The 25,519-nt window shown below is 40.8% G+C and overlaps 1 protein-coding gene across 2 annotated transcripts in view; it reads right to left on the bottom strand.

Annotated features, from left to right (window-relative positions):
* CSTPP1 (centriolar satellite-associated tubulin polyglutamylase complex regulator 1) overlaps positions 1 to 20,388 on the bottom strand; it is an 85,139-nt gene extending 64,751 nt beyond the window's left edge. For both annotated transcript variants that reach the window (XM_059819676.1, XM_059819677.1), the window contains exons 1-2: positions 20,343 to 20,388; positions 10,498 to 10,600 (exon numbers count right to left, since the gene is read on the bottom strand). In XM_059819676.1, coding sequence (XP_059675659.1) covers positions 10,498 to 10,600; positions 20,343 to 20,388 — 149 coding nt within the window. The remainder of the gene's footprint in view (positions 1 to 10,497; positions 10,601 to 20,342) is intronic.
* Between the last annotated feature and the right edge of the window lie 5,131 nt (positions 20,389 to 25,519).

The following is a 25,519-nucleotide window of genomic DNA, read 5'->3' as shown; positions in this document are numbered from 1 at the left end:
AAAGAAGGAATTCATTCACCACTTCCCGTCGGCAGGCAGGTGTTCGGCTATCTGCAGGGAAGCAGGGCTCTATCACGCATAGCAGTTGCTCGGGAAGACAAACACCATTACTCCGAATATCCCCACCTTCCTTCTTCCTCCCCCAGCTTTATATACTGAGCATGATGTCATATGGTATGGAATACCCCTCTGGTCAGTTGGGGTCAGCTGTCCCGGCTGTGTCCCCTCCCAACTTCCCATGCACCCCCAGCCCACTCACTGGTGTGGTGGGGTGAGGAGCAGAAAAGGCCTTGGTGCTGTGTGAGCCCTGCTCAGCACTAACTAAAACATTCCTGCTTTATCAACATTGTTTCCAGCCCAAATCCAAAACACAGCCCCATACAATCCAAAACACAGCCCCATACTAGCTGCTATGAAGAAAGTTAACCCTATCCCAGCCAAAAGCAGCACAGACTGTGATGATCCAGGAACTACTAAACTATAACTTAATGACTGTTCCAAAGATATTCAATACCGGTGCCATGCATGCAGCTTCCATATTTGCTCTTTGCAGTCTTGGTTAAACTGGAGAAATTCAGAAGAAAAGAATTTACAACTAAGACTTTCTCACCTATTCAGTTGCCTTGGCAAGAACTATAGCATATCAGACTGAGCAGCTTTCAGTATTTCCATCATGGCAACAAATGAACCTTGCCAAAATTCCTTAATATAGATGAAGCTTCATCACTTGACATTAATGCTAACTCCGCATTTAGAGATTACTTAGTTAAACCACTTTGTGCTCCCTGCAACTGCTTGGCTACTGTGTTGACCAGCTACAGTTTGTCTAATTTATTTGAAGATACACAATAGGATTAATTTTGCAGGACATGACGTTACTGCAAGTCTCTAACACTAATGTGTTCTGGAATCTGTATGGTTTCAACACTACACAGCACAGAAAGTCTCAGGTTCACTGAAAACATCCAGATTTCTAGAAACCAGTCTTTTTTTCTTTTTTTAAAGAAAAGGAAGATAAACCAAGTTCTAAAAATGCATTTTTCAAGCAAGCTACAAGACTTTCAGCAGTTTGCTATTCATGGGGATGCAGAGACGGCTAAGGGATTTTTACCCTGTAAAGGATAAGGAATCCTATTATGGAAGCTTATCACATCCCATTGCTGCAGGCATTTGCTGATTTTTACAACTTGGCATATCCAATTTAGGAGAAATTTTACATTTGTTGGCCTTGTCCACATTGGAACACACGTATTCTTAGCAAGGCAATTAGAAATGCTCCTCCAGATTTTCTGTGACACCACAACATTTTACAGCCTACGAATGAATACAAAACTCCTTCCAACACCACAAAACCCAACCTCAGTTCTGATCCATCTTTTCCTAAAGATCTTTCTGGGAAAAATAAAGCATTCCTTAAAATTACACTACTTTATTCCAATTTAATACAAAGTCTTATAAGCTTAGAAAGAAGGAAGCGAAGAACTCCCCTGAAATTGATCTCCTATATGCATATAGTAGTCTAGACTCACGCCAAAATGCTTAATTAAAACCAGAACTAAACCATATGCGTTAGTAATACAGAGAAAGGTATAGTTATTGATGAAGCTATCATGTATTCAACAGCGGTTTTCTTACAGCTTGAGACATCAAAAACTTTATTAGAGGAAACAGTATGTTCCAAAAGCAATTCTTAACAGAAAAGGATAAAACTATGCCTTGTAATTCTTAAAAATAAAAAACATACAATAAGGGGAAAAAATACCAATGGGTACCAAACTTCCTACGTTATTATGTTTTTCCAAAGCTGTTATTTTCTAGTGAATTTCTACTGAATTCCAGGTGCCAATTTCACATTACTAAAACAGTGTTCTTCAAAACATTTACAGAAGCTGCAGAAAATCCAATCCTTGCGGCGTGTGACCAAGCATGAAAGGAGATTATTGCTTTATATACACATTGCAGATTGTATGCAAAAGACTGTAAATAGTCCCACTACATCTGTTGTGGATATGTCACTATTTATCTTTCTAATTCTTTCCTATATATTCCAACACAGTGACTCAGCAAGGACAGCTGAGCTGTTTTCCAGAACGATGAAGAAAGATGTTTGTCAAAGAGTGATCTCAGCATCGAATATCTATTTTGTGTCATGGTGAGCTCTACTACAGACCTTTCCTCAGTGAAAGATGGACAATATAAGATTGTCACAGTTCACCAATTCTGACTTGAGGGCCCTTTCACTTCTGCAAGAATACAAACTAAAACAGAGCAGAGATTTGTGATCAGAAATACAAGAGCAGGAATAAGGAAGTAACTACCCAATACCACAGTTATTAAAAACAAGTAGACTGATGGAGAAAATAAAGTTAAACAAAAGACCGTGTGGCATCCCAAGAAGGGTATGATAAGCACTAGGAAATACCCAACTGATGAAATGAGTTATGGCAAAATAACCACAGAGGGCACACATACAGGAGGCTCCTTAAAGATTTCCTTAAGAACAGCAATGACTTGCATACCTATTTTGTTGTACTGCCAAATGCAAACAGTGGGATGGACTGGGGAGTAGGAAAACTGTATCACAAATGCACATAACGAAGAAAAAAGACTTCTCTATTACCTTCTAATCAAGATCCGAGAGATCAATTTTCAGCAAACCCTAGGATTTTGTCCTTTTCCCTCTCTCCTTAAATTATCCAGACTTGTTCCAAGAATAAATTTACACATTTGAAGTGTGTCACAAAAATCTGATTTTAACTCCCAGCTGGGATCATGTATACATCTCCAAATTTGTACTAGTAGTGTTAACAACTATGACAAAAAGCAATAAAAAAATTGGAAGAATAAACAGAATTATGCTAGAGTTATGAACTAAAACTAGACAGAGGATAGTACATTCAACTCTAGCCCAGAGAAACAGCACCAACACAGTTAACTCAGATACATATAGTTCTAATGCTTCTACCATTTGCCAGGTTTCTGGACTTCAGCTTTTGGAAAATTTCAAACGTCTGTTTTTCAGTTTTATTAGCTATCAACACTGTCTATATGAAATGTGCTTTAACTATCATTAAAGGAAGCTTAACTTCATGGCAAATGTGTTGCATTTCAACATTCAAGGCTGTAAGAAGGAATACAAATATACCCAACTACCTAAGGTCTCCATAAGGTAGTCAGTCCACTTCTACAACTATTCTGACAAAGACCGCAGATAAATATTTAATTTCCATGATGTAAAGGAATAGGAAAGTAGTGGGCAGAGGCTGCACTGTTATACCACTGAATACATACTAGAAGCACCATAATCTGACCACACTGCATATGAAAGTTGTGATTACCTCTCTTCAAATAGCAAGAGCACAGTGCAGCTCAAGTCTGTGCATAAAGGAGTGAATGGTTATCTGCGGTCAACTACCCTGTGCTGACAAGACACTGATATCAAGTGCTAGCGTTCATAAGCTATGGCAAGTTCTCTAGATTTTTCTGTCACCAAAACAGCATTATAAGTTTCCTGAGTGGAGTGTATTATCACATGCAGCATCCACGGTAGACATTGTCTTTCACGTTCAATTCTATGTTGCTCCTTTAGCTACAAGCCTTCCAAGTTTGTCCCACTTACCAAAAAAAGCTTTTTTACGTTTTCCCCCACCCTGTGTTTCTTTGTGAGGGTTTGGATTCATCTGAGTATCGGCTCACCTGTAAGATTCTTGAGTATGTGGGAAGAAAACACTACATTTTCTAATATATTGGCAACATGTACAAACTACAGTGGGAATCAGTGTGTTATTCCCATTAATATATGCATTTTTCCCTCTGTTTACTCAACAGCAGTCATGCCAATCAGCATATTTGTCAGGCTAGGACTTGTTGCAATGTTTGTTACAAAGAAACAACTCTGGGAAAATCAGGAATTCATAGATCCTGCCTGTCAGATGAAGATTCCAACGCTGTTTCTGCTGTCAAGCAATTCTTCAATAAAAACACCATGCTTCAGGTGGCAGATCTACAGGTTCTGGACAAAATTCACATAATTTTAATCACAAATAAACTGAGTAATCCACACCCCCCAAATCTTCCATAGCTCTCATACAAAACGCATACCCCATGCACAGTAGACAGCAGGTATTGAAATCCCATTTCTAATATGGGTTGGAGAAACTTAGATTACAAGGACGAGACTTTGCCATTCTGACAACTCTTCTCTGTAGAGGTAAGACTGGAAGGCAACAAATGGACTTTTAACAGAAAGGCTTTGTGTCCACTAGCAACACTCTAAGTGGAGAAATATGCAACTGCTATAGGTTTCCCAGAAAGATTTATCAACAAATTCAGTCCTGCAAATCTATCTACTCTGTGGAGAGTGAGAGACTTTGAAAATATCTCTCTCATAGCAACTTATCTGCATACGCTGCAAAATCTACTTCCCAGAGCTTCTGGTGCGAGTGCCGTGTCTAAGTGCATACATTCATTCTCTTTCCACTGATAACCAAAGAGTAAAGGAGAGGCAGACAGCACTCATGCAGTGCCCTAGGGATCAAGGAATCCCAAGTAAGAGCCTGTTAGAAACCACCAAGCACGTTATCCCAGCTGAGGTTTTTCAGCCCAAAGGGCTGCTTCACAGCTAGGTCATTGACAGCAGCAGCTTCATGCCCATCGCATGGCTCAGTGCAGTCTTGCATTGAATGTGATAATTTTGTCTTTTTCTCTCCAGAGCAGGTGTCATGTAGGAATCCTGAGAGTATTTGAGGAACACATGAAACAACATTTTTGCAATAGCTCATAAAACTATATTAGAGAGAACATCAACATTTTCTGTAAGAACCTGGAAGTATTGTTACCTCCCAGAAGCTACTGATTTGCTCAAAACACACAGAACTAACACTAAAAAAACCCCAACAACCAACATCCCTCCCCCAAACAGTCTTACTGAGAAATTCTAATGAATGGCTCCATCTTTCAGAAGGGGAATCTGGCACAACCTGTCAAAGCCCTAAGGACCTTCTCGCTACTATTTTTGCTGTTTATACTACAATTGTACAAAGCACAGTGACAACGTTCTACAATGCTAGATTCTGTGAAGTACATGCAGTACAATATCACTTCTGTCTTGAAGAGCTTACACTATCCTTGCAAACAAGACAGAACAAGTTACTGTGAAAAGGGGAAAGATGCAGAGCAGATGACAACAATATGATGACCATGATAAGGTCTACATACACAGAGATAAAAAAAAAATTATGGCTCTAAGAATCTCTCCTCTTTATAAGCAGATAATTCAGCTTATTTCCAGTTGCCAATTAAGGTTGTCTTCAGTGAGTGGCTTATTTCTCATGGGCATCCCATCTGTCCCATTCCTGGCCCTTCCCCCCTGCCCTCCCCCCCCTCCCCAGAGTACTGAGACCATTTTCAAGAGGAGAACATTGTTTACTCTACAGATTTATTTAGGTGATGTTGTATAGCAGTACAGGAATGAACAAGCCAAAAGTTTTTCTGATACCAAAGGCTATGTCACTGCTATTACCAGAGAAAGCCAAGAGAGCAGTATCATATTTGTCCCTAAGGAATGAGTTGAACAAATTGTTCCAGCCAATTCAGACAGCAAGAGAAAATGAGGTACTTTCATTGCTAGAAGCTGATACTTCTCACCATGATAACATCTTCCTATCCAAGGATCTCAAACTATATAGCACTGGCAGTCCTGTTACTCTGAACAAAGCAAATGTTCCTTTGTGTAAAACAGGGCTCTACACAGCGCAGACCTGGTATTTTGAATTGCCAGACACACAACAGATCTAAAAGCAGTATCTGATCCTCGACCCCCCCAAACACACACATCACAGACACCTTCTCCGACAAATATCAAACTGTCACACAAGATCCAGCAGTGGCACTTCAAGTTAGAGCCAGCAGAAACATCCTTTACAGGAAAAGGGGGATGTCAAACATAAGTTTGCAGAGCCCAACGAAGGTAGTGATGCATCTGCAAGCTAAAAGCAAGAAGTCTTTCTCAATCATGCTCCAGCTGGCAGGTGATCAGGGACACATTTCACCAGAAACAAAAGAAAACAAGAAGTGCTTTGGGAGAAGAAAATAAACAAAAAATTGCCTTTTCCTGTGTCTCCAGTTCACTTGTGTTTGGTTTATCAAACAAACTCTAAAAGTGACAGGAAGAAGAGTTTCCTGGACAAGGTAAGTTATCGCTGTTTAGTATTTCTGAGCTTTCCAAAGAGTCTTGAATAGAGTAGCACATCTACCTGCAAGCTGGAAGAGAAAGTTTCAAGCAAAGGGTTAGCCCAGAAGAAAAGCAAAAATTACTCGTAGGAATTTTCTTGGTCAAAAATTTGTTTTGCTGCTTCTTCCAGCTAAAGTGAAAAAAAAAAAAAAAAACCACCACACAGACTCCTTTTAAGATCCCAGAAAATATGAAGTAGGATCCTATGCACATTCCCTCTGCGTGATCAAATGCATTAGCATGGGGGCCCTGTTTTTCTTCAGTACAGGAAAGATCAAGAAAACAAGATGATAAATAATGTATAGGAGGAACATGTCTCTTTAAGATATGTTGGCACAGAAGTTAGGCTGGAAGAAGTAAAGCAGCATTACCGTGTAATTACACAGAGGGCTTTCAAGGGCCTGGATTTCATGGAGATTCGAAAGCAGAGCAGATATTTCTTGGGTTTGTAATGAACAAATACCAGTAGCATTTCAGCATATCTATAAAATCAAGACTAGTCCTAAGAGAGGCATAGTTTTACTTGTTTAGCTAAAAGATGTGGATTAATTGGGAGAAGGGTGATTGATCCCTATTCCTGTAAGAGTCAGGAGTAAGTCAGATGAGGGGAGCCTGAAGGAACTCCCAAGATTGAAAGCAGATGTCCACATGACTGGGACAAATGAACAATGGAATAAAGTGGCAGAAAAAAAATATCCTTGAAGACTAAAAATATACTGGAAGGAGAACTGTAAAGATGAAGGTCAGCCCTCTGCAATCAGCAATCCCGGTGCTAGGCTGTGGATAGCAGTGAAATACATACCCAATTTCATTCCTAGAAACAACTAGAAACACTCATTGCCTGCAAAACACTGCTTGATCCACACAGAACTACACAACCACATAGTTTTCAGCTCTAAAGTTTCACTCAGGTAAGCTAAACCCCAACAAAATTTTCTTAATTACCCATAAAAACAGTTGCTGTAACTGGCACAAAGATTTGAAGTGACTCATGGTGAGGTGAGGCATTGCAATGCATGATGGAAAGGCCATGATTGCTCTTCAGTGGTGAATCCAGCAAGAGAGGTTGTTCATGGAACACTACTCTATTGAAAAGTGTGCTGTCTGAGATGAGTTTGGAGAGTATCTAACACCCATCCTTGAGACACTAACTTTGTTATTTCGGAAAAGTTACAGAAGTCGTTATTTTATCCCATACACACTTAAAACAAAAAGTCATTTGCTTGGGCCTAGCTGCTAGCTTTCTGAAAATTAGAGACCAAGCCCAGGGTTAAGTGAGCATAAATAGGGAAAGCACAATGTGAAAAACTGGACACACTAATACCAAGTCCCTTCACCTCAAATCATTGCAGCATACTTCAAAATATGCACATGCCAATCCTCTCACTTAGAATAAACTGGAACTTAGAATAAAAAAGGAAGACACTGGGAGAATGCACATAAACCTTCTGGAATCTCACAAGTTATCTTTGAGTTTGAAGATACTGAGATTAAAGATTAAAATCAAGATCAAGCTTATTTGCTTGGCAGAGCAATATGAAGTCAGTGTAGCCTTCAAAGCACAGCCTGAACAAATGTTGACAGTTGGGTGGATGAACAGAAATCTATTGGGCAGTGAGGGCTCACCACTACACCCTGGGAGCCAGAACATATGATACTTTCAATATAGGAAACTTAGTATTCTGAGTCTACCTACACCCATATTGCTGATCATTTATTCTCCACTTTAAATAAAGAATCCCACATTTCAAATCTTAAGAGTTTCACAGCTCTCAAAATTACTAAGCTTGTTTGTGCTTTAGTACAGGGACACAGCTTGATCTGCTAAACTCCAGACATACTATAAAAGAAAAAAAAAAAAAAGAAAATAAAAAAAAGAGAATGACTAGTTCTATATTACTCACAGAAAAAATTAACCTGCAGCCTTTTCCTGTCTTTCAAGAAATCAGAAACTCCACAGAACACTCAGTGTGAACAAAAAGCCATTGTAGAAATTCACATCTTTGAAAATAAAGGGGAAAAACATGATCTCTAGCACCTAAGTCAATCAGAGGGTTGTACACTATGGTGACAGTTTTGTTTGTTATAATGATCTTGAATTACTATTTATTCTTTCAAAGGTAGAACAGGAATAGGAAGTGAAAAGCAGGTGGTTTTCATTTCATGATGAAGAAATACCATAGAGAAGCAATGTGAGCAGTTTCAAAAAGTGTGGAAGACCTCTTTGCTCACCATTTAATTTTTTAAGTATATATGATGAGAAGTTTAGAAAAGGCCCTGAATTGTCAACTTGAAAGCAGGTGCAAACCAAATCCAATCTGGAGAGAAGCCTGAATGACAATTTCAGCTGGGTGTTTCAGAGCCACCTTGCCTTCAACCCTAGTAAAGAAATCCTGTTGGTGGGTGGAGGTCATTGTAGTTATGCTCTTTATCTTTCTTAAGCTCATTTACTGACTATTTGTTCAGCTGACTAATCTCAGCATTACTTTCTGTGGAAACTCACCTATACCAGATGGAGTATCATGATTCCCAATCACATCAAGTGATTGCACAGGTTGTACCTTCATTTGTTCCCCAAAACCTGCTCTCAGTGATTAATTCTCCACAACCCTCACTTAACAGTGACCACTGCAACTTGCTCAGAACATGGAAGTTTACTATACAAACCAATGACCAGTATGAGTTTAATTCCTGATACTACTTATTTTTTTTAACTTTGGTAGTCTACAAAGAGGGAATGCATTTTGAGAGTTTAAGATACTTTATAAACAACAACAAAAAATATTAATCTCCTTACAAAATCCACGTAGTACCAAGTATTATTTTGCTTCTAAAATAGATTTCTGAGGTCTTTTAAAGTCAGTATTCATTCTAGGTACACTAAGCTACACAGAAAGGTTAACTGTAAAACTAAACAGCCTTTACAAGCTGCTTTGTTCTTCTAGCAAAATTACCTTCACACTGGTTTGCATGGGTCTTCCAGGTTTTGCAACATGGATGACTCACTCCAAGTAAAAGTTGGAAGTCTCTCTCTCTTGAGAGCAAGAGAGATAAGGTACTACCAAGAAACCATATTTTCTTGTTACCATGCCATCTACCTAAAAGATCTGTTATATAAACAGATGTAGCAAGATGGCCTGTACCTTACCTCCTCTGCCAAGATGGTCAAAACCACGCTAGTCTTGAACCGCTTGTTACCCCATCTCAAAAAAAAAAAAAAAGCAAGGTTTCAGAATTCCCCCTCAGACTTGCTGCAGTATTTATCTTAGTTACTCATTTATCAGTGAGAATCTCAGTTGTTTAAAAGTTGTGCATGGGGCAAGAAACCATAATGCAAGTTGTTAAATCAGTCAAACTTAGATCTCATGTGGAGATTAGATGGATACTGATGTGCAGAAAAAAATAAAACCAAAATAGCCCCACAAAAAACCTGAAACTGTGGTCAACTGAGAAAGCAAGCTACTCCTATGCTTTGAGATCCTCTTCCACTGCTGTAGAACAGAGATTGTTGTGAAATACTCTGCACATTGATTTGTCCCACAAAAGGATAACAGAAAACCAAGCAAGGAAAGATTTTCAAATGGGCATCAAAAGACAGAAACATATAACCACTGCAAGTGCACGCATTACCAAAAGATCTTCAGTGAAGCTGCCTGGAAGTGTTTTGGACATTGTGCAAGACATCATCAAGTTGGCAAAACATACAGCAATCGGCTGAGTCAACAGCAACAACACTGAAGACCAGCACACAGTTTTTCCCCCCCAAAAATCTTTCCAAATTAGTAGAAAGAGATTATCTGTGCTAACTATTATGTTCATTACTTAAGGACTTATGCAGGTTATAAGGGAGGAAGAGGCATTTTATTAAAGCATTCAATAGGACAACAATCACACAAGGAGACAAACCAGTTCAAATTCATACTCAGAAAAAGGAAGAATGAGTGCTGCTGAAACCAGTAGCAGTCTCTGCTTTTGACACTAACAGCCCTGATTAAGGCAGGCAGAATTTGGTTTTCTATATGGTTTTAAAAGCTCTGTTCCCCAAAGTGACTGCTTCACATGAATGTTTGCAATAGGAGAGGTATTGAACTGTACAAAACTCATGCACGTTTCCGAAACATGCTCAGGCAGCCCTTGGCTAACCCAGTGAAATCCAGCATTCACAACATAATCAGCATGTGTCCAGCTCCATTCTCCATGTACCCTGCCTGTTTCCAAAAGTCCCCCTCAGGCTGGCCCTATTGGCAGTGTCCTGATGTACTTACTATTCAGTGAAGAACCTGGCAATGCCATACTGACTAATATCTTCTCTGTTCTCCAGCAGCTGGCTCACTGCATCCTCCATGTACGTGAGGACATGTCTTTGAGCTGCAAATAAAAGACAGTAAGAAACAGAAATTAGAATACAAGGGGCCTGCAAAGCCCAGAGCCAGACTAGCCTAGTTGTGTGCCTTACACACCCAGCCAACAAGCATTTGCTCCCTCAGTTAGAGAGTAGAGGTTTCATTCTCCCAGATATGGATAGTAAAAGTCCTGACCTAAATCCTGCTTTCTTTCCTGGCTACACAGAGTTAGTCATTAACAGTGCTGACCCTTTTTAAAAATCCCCTGAGATTCTGGAAGTGAAGGAAGAGGAGAACGAGTTGTGAGACTGCCTCACTGGAAAACGCTTACTCAAGCAGAGTTCCTGATCTCTGTTCCGATTCACAGCCATCTTTCCTGTACAGATTGTCAATGCCGTATTGATGGGGCTGTTGCAGAGCTTTAGGTGTTCCCTGCGTTTCCCTTCTTACCAAAGCCAAGTAGCTCTAAGGTTGTTCTGTAAAGTTTTTTTCCTAAAGGTGCAAATAAAAGTACATCAGTGAATGTTCTTGGAGTGGCAGGTGGGGAACAGGTCCCAATGCCAAGAGAGATTTATATTGCTCAACAGTCAGTCTCAAGTGACTGCCTAAACCAAACATAAGGAAATTTCAGAAGTGGTGGATCTGCCAGTACCCAAGCACAGGATGCCACTCACTCACAAGACTCCTGAGTAAAGATAGTTTGGTACAGCACAAACCATTTTGCTGCTTCTACAGGGGGCAGACTCTGTACAAATCAAGCATTTGCCAGGGAGGAAGCAGCACAGATTTGCCAGTGAGCCCCTTTGATGTTTTTGGCTAGAAACCAAGTTGGAGCAACAAAGAGCCGAGTCTGGGGTGATGCGCCAGCTACCAAGCAGTAGACTTTCCAAATCTACAAGTTCAACAATCAGAAGACAAGTCACAACGAACCCAAGGAAAATCATTCCTAACCTGGAAAGCATACAAACCCTGTTCCCAAAGCACACACCTCCATCCTAAACACGTATACTACTGCACCTTTGCAAGTAGTGTCGTGTCCTAAAAAGAGCAGGAGAAAACCCTTAGGGGATATAGGAAAGGCGAAGGCTGTTCTTGCTCCTTGCCAATCTGCTCCAGACTTGGCAGCATCATCCCCTCACCAGCAACCGGCCAACCTCAGACCCACATCAATATTCTTCAAACCATTTTAATCTGTGTTTAATATCCTGGTAAGCATCAAGCCTGTGCCACTTGGTACACAGCATGGAAGTCCCTTTCATCTTAGTGTGGGGCAGGTGGACTTCAGGAGAGGCCCGGAAATGATTATTCCCAGTGGATACAGTGATTAAAAGTATGTATGAACATTGATTGCTATCAGGGGATTTCTCTGCCTAGAACACTTTTCAGGACAATGGTAAAATTGGTTAAGCACACCCTGGAAAATACCTTGCAGCTGATAGCAAAATGGTGAGCCAAAGGTTCAAAGATATTATCTGGCACTAAAAGATACAGGGCGTAGCTTTATTTAATTATTTTAATGCAAAGGAATAAATTTAATTTATGTGAGTGATTAAAGAAAAATAGCTCTGCGCACCTGTGTCCCCTGAGGGAGGAATGAGTCGTGCAGCTCAGTCACAGGCTCAAGATAACAGCAACCAGGTAACTTTATTTCAGCCCATCCTTCCTCCCTCTTCATTATGCAGCCCATCTTGCACTCAGAAACCGTCTTCCCAGGCCCCTCTTGAGCTGTCAGCGGTACCAGATTAAGGCAGGGAATGGTACTAGCAGACAGGCTTCCACTCATCTCAGCCTGCAATAAACTTCTGCTCAACTGCAAAACCATTCTCAAAATTTTTTGGGGAAGTATACACTCCTCCTTTCGTAGAATAGCCCCTATCAATGAAACATATTTTTGTTATTTTGCTTCTTTGGAGTCATTAACCTCTCCCCTAAAAGCCTACACGAATAGACAGGCATGGTCCCACAGTGCTACACAGCACCATGGGGCTGACCTCTATAACAAATACCTTTGAGTCTGCTCCTGGACAACAAATTAACTTTCAACACAGAATTTAAGACATTTCTGCCACACTTCAAAATAATATATGTAATATATGGGTCACTGTTGAATACAGTCGCTGGTAAAAAGATATTTCTGTTAAGCTTTTTGTTGCATGGCCTAAGGATCCTGGCAAAGAACCTCTCCCTCTATTTCCCAGAAAATAGGTAGAGGCATGGAGGAGAGGAGAAATTGGTGAGCAGAGAAGCTGAAGAAAATAAAAGCACTTTCAATCTCCTTGAGAAGTCTCTCTCTTTGGCTCTTCGGCTGCTGTGCTGTTTTCCAGGTAGCACAGTTCACACTGCCAAACCAAATTCCAGCTCTGGCTTCCTGTTCGCTGGCTGCCCAGTTCCATGGAACGGTACAAGCAGTATGTTTTATAACCCAACCAACTCTACCCTACACAGAAAAGTCACAGAATAAAATTTAATTTGCAGGCAGATTCTAGCAGGCTAGAGAGGCAAAATAAAGTGCCAGGAGTCTAGTTATAGCAAAATAGTAGTTCCATAATTTATACAAATGGTACTTTCCATAACAAACACTGGAATCATACTGGAACATTAACTATTTATGCAAGCAGAGTTAAAAATCCATGGAGTCCTGTGCAAAATAAATGGGATGACTCATATGTTTTTAACTGTTTCAATCTCTTTGAAAATTCAGGAAGATAATCATGGAATACCAGGTTGGAAGGGACCTCAAGGATCATCTGGTCCAACCTTAAATGGTGTATTGGTATACATGTTGCTCATATTTTTGAGGCTCACTTTGCAGTAATAAGGCAGCAAGTCCAATTCAGAATGTAAAGCCTAAATGCTCATGCAACTGTGCTATTACAGCTTGCTGACTCTACTAATTTTCTTCCTGATAGGGTTCCAGTATACTGCAGCTTCCATGCAGGAGGTATTACAACAGGTTATCATCTTCAGCATTTATTTGTTTATGGCTTACTGCAACAAAGGCTCTCCTCCCTACTTGTACAAAACTTTCCAAGTTAGTGGTTCATGCAACCCATATTTGCTAAACTCTTCCCTGAAATCCCATGCAACTACCCCAAACAGTAAGTAACTGCCTGCCACAATCATTTGGCGGGTGCTACTCTTTGCTGTAAGGCAAGCTTTGCTACCAGGCAGCTTTCACAGAAAGATCTGACAGTGTAAGTTCATAGAGCAGTCTTCTGGTAGCCCATGACCTGATGTTAAGTAGATACTCTGTGCGAAGGTATCTTAATTCTTATCGTTAAACCACTAACAATGATGTTACACTTAGAGCTTCTGTCCAATCAGTAGCAATATATACAGTACAACTCCTTCCAAGTCAGCTACTGCAGCACTTAGGAGAAGGGCCTCCAATGGTACTACCACATTCACGTGCCCACACCCCAGCATCATTCACATGCCCAAGGTTCAAAGTGAATTTTGGAATCAATGGACTTGTGGCTCAGAACCAAATTCAGGGCTCAACAGTGGCTGTTCAATTCAAGCACAGCCAGACCAGGTCATAGAAATCTGTAAGTATTTATATGTAAAAGGCAAAATGAGGATTGCAAAATGAGGATTGCATCCACAGTCAATCCACAATCTCTACAGACTTCACTACAACAGATTAGACAATCAGAACTAATTCCATTTAGTTGTAACTGCACCAAATCATTTTGCATGTGTATTTAAAATAGTAAAAATAGTCCTTTTATAAGCCACTGAATGACTTTTTTCAATCTTCTTATGAGAACAAACAATCCACTAATTCATAGGTTTGATTATAAATATTGTAAGAACAAGCATTGATACTTGAAAAAGCCTGAAGGAAAAGGAAAATTTAATGCAAATAATACCACTCCATGAAACAGAATATACGCGCCGAAATTCTCAAAACCAGAAATTCAGGAAGAAGGAAGGAAATACATGCCACCTTTAAGTCATGATATTGCATATATGTAATATTTTTATTATCAGCAGTGCTCAGGAACAGAGAGGATTAAGGCCTTGGAAGTGCCACAGTACTGTCTGCGTCAGTCACGTGACACCTACTTCAGCACGTATTGGCAACACAATCACATTAACCATACTATTTTTGCATATTAGTTCCCCGGTTTTACAACTTAAATGCATCACCCTAATGCTACATTGATAAGAAGCTTCTCTTTCTAACAAATTTGCCTTTTTCTAAAGGCAGAAGAAAACCTGAAGGTCAGTATATCAGCACACTTGCCGAGAAGCTGCACATCATACTTGAAAGGAATAGGAAACATGATGGCCAGAAGATGCAATAAAAATAGCAGCAGATGCTGCAAAAGAAAAATACAGTGCATTAAACAAGGTGAAGAAAGAGTATGATTGGAATAAATTGGTATCGGATAGTAAAACACATATCATATACCTTGTTTAAAGAAGAAGCAGAACAGAGCCCTAGAGCAGAGGTAAGTCTTTATTTATCAAATTATTATCAAATCAGGTAACTACATTATTGCTCAATTCTTCATGAGAGATGACTTCTTCTGGAACACAAGCTGTCTACCAAAACAATTTGTACTCTATGCACATAAGAGAGCATTTTTTTTATGGCTGGTTCATTCCTGGCATAACTGAATATGTTGAAAAATCAGGAGTGGGAATTCCTGGACAATAAGACAAGCTTTTGTTAAGTATTTGCCTCCTCCTCAACTGAAGTGCTGAAAATACATACTATTTGATGCAATTAACATTATGATTCATTTCAGTTATCAGAAGTTCAAGAGCATAACAAGCTTTAATGTATTTGGAATATTTCTGGCATTTTTTAATCCTAAGAGTGTATAAAATAACAGCTAAATACCCTTTCAGTATTTATTCTAAATTGGAGCTTAACTAAGGACACTGCTGTGTCTTTCCAATGTGCATAATACATCTATAGTAATACAAAATCAATTTCATGCAAATATTACCAAAATAACAACGCAAGAGGGAATTAGTAAGGATACAAACTGCAAGAACAAAATCTTGTCAACATGGGAAGTTTTTCCAGCATTAATGGTCTTTCAGGATGCTCTTTTTAATCTCTTCAGATATCATTAGGGATTTAATCTCTTCAGATATCGCCTGAGCAAGAGAAGTATGTAAACAAAGCAATCGACCTAAAAGCTAAATCACTGTACAGCTGTAGTTCCTTCCAGCCTTGCACAGCTTCACAGTGTGATTTCCTATTAACCCTCAAAAATATATAATTTCTTTTTGAAGGGCAGAACATGCAATGAAGTACAAGCAGACCTTGTCATACCAGAGATAACACTATGATGCGAGACGTGCGCTGTTACTCAGGAACACATGTTAAGTGGCCACACAGCACAACTATATGGTATTTCGTACGTTCACAGTTTCAAAACCACTTTCAACAAAAAAATTAAGAAATGTTTCAGTTTATAATTTAATCTTGACCATAACTGAAAATTTGGTTCAAACAATTAATCAGCATATTAATCACAAACCATGACGTTGTACTCTTTCAGTTTGTACTCCGGAGGCTGCACACAGACTGACTTAATTGTCCAAGCCCCTCCAGCAGACCACCTCCTGCAAGATGTCATACAGATGCTAGAAATCACCGCCTCGCCAATGCAAAACTGTTGAGCTATCTTCTTTTTTTTTTTAAATCTGAATTTTTGTAGTGTATTATTAACATTGTGGAAGTAATTGTCATTCTAGCTTGTTATAAGGGCATTAAGTAGCCTAATGGTTCCCTACCTATTCATACTCAAACGAAGGACTGTGTAGCCTCCAGTTTTGGAAATCTACCTAGATCAGGATCAGACGTCACCCGTTACCTTTCAAGTTAAGGTGGAAGTCCTGTAGTGCAACAGCAGCTTTGGGGATGAAACCTCCATCTTTTAGAGAAAGTACTAGACCAAGTCTAAGAAGATTCAAACATGTCTCACATTTCTACAAGCAAACTCTTACACATCAGTGGGGAAGTCATTCGTCTTCCACATTATAGTTCTCCTATCTGTACAGCAGAGAAAGAAATAAAATTTAAAAAAAAAGGCACTCTCTTCTCTTTTTAGACCGTAAGCTCTTTCAGCCAGAGTGCCTCACAGAAGCTCATCAAATATCTAGACTAAGAGGAGACTCAGTGCTAGCTGAGATGTCTGGATAACAACATAACCTACACACTGATGATGCTGTTAAAGAAAATGATTGCACTTGGACTTTCCAACTCAGTATTTAAGACTGTTCAGAAGAAGAATAAACCCTAGGTATCTACAAAGTCTCTACGCAACTGAAGTTCTCTCCTGGGAGCGACTCGGTTTTGTAAAAGCACCAATACCATGAATGTTCTTTCTAATCATGAAGCCTGAGACTTCTTATGAGAGAGATGAGGAAACATGACCATGTTTCTGGCACTTAATAGCCCCACGCTTTACTGATAAGGCACTTCCTTAACAGAGTATTTGTGTTCTTACATGTCTTACATTGGCAAAGAAAGAAAAGAAAGCACATCCTGGAGTTGTGGTATAGAAGGGAGGAGAATCCAGAGAAAAACAAAAGTTTAGAAATTTGCAATAATCTACTGCTTTTTCTCCATAACAGGAAAGGGGCGCGATGGAACGCAATTTGAAGCTTCAGAAGACAGCTGCATGAGCAGAACAATACACTGTGTGCTCCATTGCCTGCTATAAATAACTGAGCAATCACCAGTTATTAAACCATAATGAGGAAGGCATGGAAAAGTGTCTCAAATAGGCCTCATTTTGCCTACTGTAGTTCCAGTCTCATCCATCAAATAAGAAACACATTTTCATCACTATCACAAACAATAACTGTTGTTTATTCAGTGAAAATGCTGTTTAAAATGTCCTGCTTGTTACAACATCTTCACTGTAGCCTTTCTGCCAACTCTGCAGACCTCATGTCCTTTCCTATTCACTACGTATCAGTCATCTATTCTTCTACCTACCGTCACACAATCATTGTGGCATGAGACATGTTGCCCTGATTTTTATTTTCCAGGAACTCTGCTGTACCAAAGCTTTGCAATTATTTTTCATCTTAAGCGAACGCTTAATTCTCTCCCTGTTCACTTCTATCTTAACTCATAACTGCTTTTATTTCCCTCTTAGCATCCAAATTGGACGTGGAAGAATCATCTCGAAAAAAAAGAAAAAAAAAGTAATGTGGCAAGCAGCACGTAATGTTATTTGGGCCACTCATTTTATTTGTTGGCCTGTTTTTGATACTGAAAAAGGAAAAGGGGAAAAAGAGGTTACGTGAAGCTTGCCCATTCCAGGTCAGGAAAGATAGTGCCATCTGATCTGGGAGACTCAGAGAATACCTTATGTGGCAGCCTGGGGCAACACAACTTCAGAATGAAATTACAGAAAGTGAAACGTAGCACAATTGCTTACAACCCCACATCAGACAATTACATTAACAAAACTATAAGGCAGACAATAGAACAAGTCCAAAGAACAGTGATTTCAGAATGCCAGGTCAATACAGAAAACATAAAAGCATCTTATGAAAACATGTGGGGAGGTATGTTTATTTGGGGGTGGGGGGAGAGATAGGGTTTTTGGGGTTTGTTAACCACTTTCCTACTGTTAATACACAATTCATTCAGTAGGATATGTGAGCAGTTTGGTAAGTTACAAAGTCTCACAAAGACAAAAACATCGTCATGTGTCAGACACTTTTCCCCCTCTAAGAGACAACAGATATTGCAACCAAAACAGGAGGATATATTAAGTGATCAACAGAACAGGCTCTTAACACAAGTTATTGCTCAACCTGACATGCTCACACATGTATCTTTTTCTGACCCCAATGTCAGAACAATTTAGAAGGTTTTACAAAAATGAAAAGGGAATGGTAGATCAGCATGTGGAACAGAGATAAAAGGAGGCTCACTTTAAGTAGGTTAATAAAGCTGCTTGCACCTAACAATCTTGCACATCTCTTAGAAGTCTCATTTCTCAACTTCAGATGTGAAACAGAAAACTGGTTTATTCTTACACTTTAAGAATTTTTAGTCTGCTGCATGGAATGTTGTGAGTGATTCAATCCTTACTGACAACCTTCACACAAATAAAAATTAAGTGCCTATTTCATTAAAAACAATTAAATGAACCTAAAACCAAGTTGGCTCATTAAAAAAAAGACATTTTGCAAGTTTCAGCCTAGAGCAACTCTGGAAAAGTTATGAGTCTCTCTATTAACGCGTAGGTTGAAAATGCTGACATAGTGTGATAGAGCAGCACAAAACCAAAGGGTGTATCTACATGGCACACTGAGATACTGTTCTCAAATACCTGGACTAGCTCCAGAACCGAAATTGGCAATAAGAACTTCAACAAAGTGAGTCTCCTGAGAATCACCCCGAACAGAGCACTAAACAAACTCTTACTTCTGCCTTGAGTTTCCTTAACACAGAATAGCATTGCAGTTACGCAGGTATGCACCAAGTACCCTACCAGCAGCCTAGCAGCAACAGCACAACAAGACGCTACTCTAAGATGAATTAGATCACTCCTTTGCTTAAATACTTCATCTCTCTCTTTAGTGCTATGATGTGCTTTGAAGGAACAGTTGGATCCCTCCCCATTGACACTATTGCTAGGCTAAACAAACTAAGTTCTTTTAGTCTCCTCCCTGCAAGACAGGTTTTCCATTTACTGGAAGCCAGCAGTGTTTCTCTAGTCTTGTTCCATTTGGACTTAACCAAAGATGGCAAAATCATGGTGGAACAAGTAGCACAAACCAATCCATATCATTTCTGACCTTTCCTTGTACGAGAAAGCCACAGTAAATTATGTATACCTTTATAACATTTATTACTAAACAGCCTCTTGGGCCTAGAAAATAATGGCTAAAGAGTTTCACTTCAAAAATACAGTCTTGAACACATTCCAAATGCCTACTACTTGTAATTCATCTTCTCTTTAGCAATTAAATGAAGTCATATTGACTTTATTCCATCCTAATTACTTTTATTTGACACAGTAACACCAAATCACTTTGCTCCTTAGTTCCTTGGAACATCAAGCAGTAACACAAACTGTTAGAGCCAGCTTAAAAGAATGCAGTCTGCAAGGGAGCGGCTGCTTTATAAGTTAAAATATTTCCATTTTATGTGGGAAACATTACCTACATTACCTTATTTCAGAAGAAAAGCTGACATTCAAACCACCTCCCAACTTAAGAACAGCACCCCTTCCAACGCTGGGAAATGAGCATAAAATAAGGATGCTCAGAGATCTGCGAACAAAACAGGTTGGTAATGGGCTAAATGAGGTTACAGTCTGCCATTCAGCAGCTGGACCTTGCTTGCCTCTGCTCACACAGTGCCAAGGAGACAGGGCAGGAGACCGCAGCTCACCTTCCTCGGGCCGGCGCTGCCTTCACGGAGACCACACCTAAGGGCAGCGGAGGGGAGCTCCCTGCGCCCAGGAGGGCTCCGCAGCCCCCCCGCCTCAGGGGAGCAGCCGGAGAAGCAGCGCCCTACAACACCGGCCTGTAACCCCCCGGTGCTGCCCCCTCCCCAGCCGAGAAGGCGGACACGGAGCGGCTCCGACCCGCCTCGGCCCGGCCCAGCCGGGAGGCACACCGCGGGCCTGAGGCCGCTCGCCGCTGTCCCTGGGAAGGCCGGGCCGGGCGGCAGCCACCCCCGGCTCCGCCGAGCCCTCCCCAGGCCGGGCCGCAGCACAACCAGAGGACCGGGCCCTCGGGCCGCTGCCCCGCCGCGCCGCCCCGCTGCTCACCCAGGTACTCGGGCCCCGGCAGCGAGAGCCGCTCGGGGCTCAGCATCCTCCCGCCGCCGCCGCCGCTCCCTCCCGGCTTCCGTTCGTTTCCAAGGCGCCCGACGCTCCCAGAGCTCAGGGCCCGGCTCTGCTGGGCCTCTCGCCCCGGCTGGGAACACGCCCCACGGCGCCAGGGTTCCGCGCCCAAAACCGCCCGGGCGGGCGCGCCTGCCCGGCCTCAGCCCCCGCCCCGCCCTGCCACCCCCGAGCGGGGACGGGGCGGCTGCCCCTCGCCAGCCCCGCTGCCTGCCAGGAGTGACCTGGTGGGAAGGGTTTCTGGGGGAGCGTGGTGACATGGCAGCCTGGCCTTGAGGAAGGGGCCGTGGGCAATATGGCAGCCTGACTGTGAGGAAGGGGCCGTGGGCAATATGGCGGCCTGGCCGTGAGGAGGGGGCTGTGGGCAATATGGCGGCCTGGCCGTGAGGAAGAGGCCGTGGGCAATATGGCGGCCTGGCTGTGAGGAGGGGGCTGTGGGCAATATGGCGGCCTGGCCGTGAGGAAGAGGCCGTGGGCAATATGGCGGCCTGGCTGTGAGGAGGGGGCTGTGGGCAATATGGCGGCCTGGCCGTGAGGAAGGGGCCGTGGGCGATGCTCTGGGCAGCGCACTCCAGGGCCGAGGGACACCTCGGAGGGAGAAGAGCTAGTGAAGCTGAAGAGCCAAAATGGCGGGAGGAGACGTCATTCTGGTTAGATTCAGGTTGGAAGTCGGAAAGTGCGTAACACCAGGCGCTGTTGGGACTACAACGTTGGGGAAAGACCCTAATGTGAAGGTGACTGGTAATAAGTTAATGAAGGGCCTAGCACCTAGCACTGCCTAGCACCCAGCACTGCCTAGCACCCTTGTCCCAGGGAGCAGGGACTGAACAGGGTGACCAAGGAGGTCCTTTACAGCTGTGTTCTTCTGTCCGTACCTCTCCTCTGCCATTTTTTTGCAACCCTCGTGCTGTGGAGAGGGAGGTACGGGGAGCATGAGGAATCGCCCTTCATTCACGTGAAAGTAGAAAGTAGCACAAAAGTCCTGAGCCACAGGGCTCTTCCTGTTCTCGTCTGGGAACTTGGCTGGGAACGGCCCTTGTCCCGGGGATGTAGGAGAGGCCAAGCTCTTCTCATGGCTGGAAGCAGCCCTGCTGGGTTCCTCTTCCCCAGAAGCTGATGAGGCTAAAATTCCAAATTCCTTTGCAGTTTCTTGCATCACCATTAGAAAAATCCCAGCCCAGGATGCAATCCCAGGAGTTAAAAAAAAAAGACTGGAAGCGTTGTCTTATGTTTTTACTGACAAATGCACAAGAACAGAAATTAAATAAACCACTTGTGCATGCATATAACCTGCCTTTATTCCACTGGAGGAAAGAGCTGAGTGTGACTGTTGGCAACTCAACTTTAATCTACACTCAAAGGACAGCCACAGTTAAAAAGGGCAAAGAGGACACTGTAACTTACCTATTCATATTCCCCCCAAAATTGCCTGGACACTCCACTGTCTTTGGCTTGTTCTGTCTTTAAAAGGATATAGCTTAGATATAAATATTTCAAAGATGGGCAGAGACAATAAGTTAGGAAGCAGACAATGAGACACTCCAATGTGAAGAATAATTGGAAAAATGTAAGATTGTCTTAAAGAGGATAGGCATAACATATAAAATTGTTATCTAAAATGATTTGTGCTACAATGAAGCTCGTTTAAAAACTCATATTTCTTCAGTTTTGCAGTTTGTGCATTTGGTTATAGGCTATAAATTTAAAGACGGGAAATTTTTTGTAATAGATACAATTAGATTGTAGAATACATTGACACAAGATATTTTTGAGGCCAGGAATTCAGCAGAATTTAGAAAGGAAGTAGATATTTTTAAGCAGAATGAGAAAACACAGGATTATGTTGTTACATATAAAAGCATAGGGGAAAAAAGCGTACAATATCTGTAGGAATATGAACTATCCTTCACAGTGAAGCCGATTATCTGACTAATGGGGTTTTGGAAAACTTTTTTCCTAACATGATGTCTATTCCATAACTGCTCACTTCAGGTTTTCTGATACTTTTCAGTGAGGTACCTGGTTCTAGGCCACTGTTGGAGGGGAGAAATGGAATTTGATAGACCCCCTGTGATCATTAGGTTTAAGAGCACAGTTCCTGCACTTCTAAAACTAGTGTCAAGATTTCTATTTTCACAAGCAGTCCTTTATTATCAGCCAGGCAGTTTCACTGATGTTCAAAAGCCAAATCTAAAAGCCTTCCTCTCCCATATTGCTGGTCAGCTGAGCTGGTCAGAGCCTTCCACAGGTTGTGTACCGTCTTTTTTGTTGTTTAAACAATTTCTGTAAACATGATTTATCCTTGATCAGCATGTGGAGCACTCATTTACAAGAGGCCTTTAAAGTCCAGTTTTAAATACTACATTCTAATATTTCTATTTATCATGCTCTCTGGGATTTTTTTTTCTTATTACTCTTTGGTGTCTTATGGTTGGACTTTGTTATTTCCTTTAAACCAGCTAAGGCAATCCTTTTGGACACAGCCCATTTGTGGTTGTAATAATGATAATTTTCAGTAGTAGTGGCGCCTGACTATTAACGACTCAAAGAAAACTATATAAAAACAAGATGTCGTTTCTGGAGCCATTTATAGACTTCCCTGTTTACTAATACTTCTCTCTGGGCTTGCCAGAGCCAGGATTAGGTGATACAGCAGATCAACTGCAGCACTCACCTGTTCTCTCACAGTCATGACCTGAAAAGGGAGAAATGCTGCCAGCCTGGCCATTGGTATTAAGTGTAGTTTCCCATATTGATTTTAGAACCCTAGACTAGTGCATTTTAATAAATTGAGAAGGCTTTTCTGGGACACTGGAGAGCATCTGCAGGTTTAATCGCTGCCCCAAGAGGGGGAAATCTAACAGAGGCTTAATGTTCTTTTGGACCCAGCTGGAAGAACAATGGTGAAAAAATGTATTTTTCACTGTCACAAGCCCTTGGTAGATTATCAGAAGTACAGCTCTCACTTTAGGGCAAGCCTATGGAGTGTATTTCTAGGGTTGCCATCTACCCTGGTAATCATGGTGGTGCTTACATCTCTTAACTAAAATTGCTGAGTTTTGTCTACCAGGTACATTTGGGAATCCAAATCAGTTTTTCAGGAAGGATCAGTTGGACTACATTGATGAATTTTATGCACACCCTCTTTCAGACTTAAAGTGACCTTGATTTGATTTAGCTTAATTCACTTCCAAGCGTGGTTTAAGTAGTCTTTCAGAAATCATAACCCTAGGTAAATTAAACTAGTTTACTGATATAAGAGTCCATATGACCACAAGTCTGAAAATAGTCAGTGGTATAATTTAAATTATGTCATGAAAGAAAATTTCTTTATTATGTTATGATGCATGGACTGAAAAACTCCTTTCTGTGTCAGTTTTATAAGTGTTTCTCAGCAATTTCGCTTAAATCAGATTTCTCTTTTCCTCCATTCCCACGTACTTTGCCCCCACTATGTTAATTGCTTAGCTTACTCTTTGCTGGTTTTATGTTCACCTTCCTAGATGATAGTATCAATGTTGAGCTGAAATATTTTCTTTTTATTAGCCAAAGTTGTCCTGAGAAACAGCTCCTCTTTCAGACAGCGTATTATATAGAATAATAAACAGGACTAGATATCAAGCAACAAATTCCAGAGGAAATGCCTTGTTTTAAACAGACTGAGTCATTTTGTCTGGCTTCTATTACTTTTTCTTGGAATGAAATATTTTATTTGCTTAGAATTTTAAGTATTATTGCTAAAGTAGTTACAATAAAGCCTAGACGTATTGGAGGAAACTTAACTTTTCTATTTTTTTTTTCTTCAGGTGACAGTTGGAAATGCTATTGCTCTAAGCATTACAACTATGATGTACAAAGAACTAGGCTGTGGGCAGTCTTCAGTCCTGTTCCATCTGACTTCTATGAAGTTAATGTAAGCCAGTTTCACAGAAACACTAGGAAACTGTCTCTAACCTTTCTTGTTCATCCTTTGAGTGTCCAAAGCCTGTCCTGTTTTAAAACAGTTAGCTAAGAGCCTCTCTTGTGCAGGACTTAGCTTTTTGGGGTTTGGTGGTGCTTTGTATTTTTTGAGGCTTCCCACACATCTGCCAACTGAGCTTTACCTAGTACATGAGAATTAATAAAATTGCAGGTTTGATAACAAAATGTGTTTATCTTAAGACACCCGAAAACAAATCATACTGAGAGGAGAAAAACATTGAGTTGAAACAAACAACTGTCAATCTTGATTGATAATCTATTATTTTGGGCATCATAGCAGAGATAAGTTATGAGGAGAGATCTGAAGAAATGGAGAATAAGAGCTTCACATGCTATTATTTATGTAAATTATTGGAAATCTTGGAAGTGAAATTAGGATTCTATTATGCAAGACATTTTAAAAATCAGTGGTGCTGAAGCTGGATGATTCATTTATGCAACCCATAGAAACCTCCCATTAAATTTCTGATTTAATAATTAGTTTTATGAATTACAACCAAACTCTCTAAACACATGCACTAAAAATAAGGTTATCTCAAATAAAAAGGTCAGCCAAAATCACAATGAAGTTATGTGATGAAATCCGTGTTTTCATATTGTTGATTCCTCAGGAGACATTTACAGAGAAAGATCCAGTACTTCTAGTGCTTATCCTAATCTGAGTCTTCTCAAGCTGAGTGAACTGTTTATCTGGTTCACATGCAGCACAGTGGTTTCACACAACAAGTAAACCAATCATTTTCCTCTAATAATGCAGTATTAATACTAGCTTACCTCTTCAGGTAAAAACCTAGATAAACAGATAGGACTTACATTATTCTTTACAATCAATGGACTTGAGAGAAATAAGGTTCACAGTTTCTCACTCCTAACATCTGCCACAAGAAGTCTAGAAACAACTGTGTGTTTTCCAGCTAGTTGATAGGACATGATGACACCAGCAGGTCTCTTAAGTAGCCAACATTTGTACCATTAAAGGGCTTAAATTTGACACCTGTAATTATACCTGGAAGTCTTAAGTCAAGAATATACTTAACTGGTAAGATGTCATAAGCATGCCGGAAACTGTGCTGTGAACATTATGCCATCATAATTGATTTTTTATTTACTAGTTTAGCTGC

This window comes from Gavia stellata, chromosome 7, assembly GCF_030936135.1.
Source record: "Gavia stellata isolate bGavSte3 chromosome 7, bGavSte3.hap2, whole genome shotgun sequence".
Taxonomy (NCBI): domain Eukaryota; kingdom Metazoa; phylum Chordata; class Aves; order Gaviiformes; family Gaviidae; genus Gavia; species Gavia stellata.
This window is presented reverse-complemented; position numbering and strand designations above follow the sequence as displayed.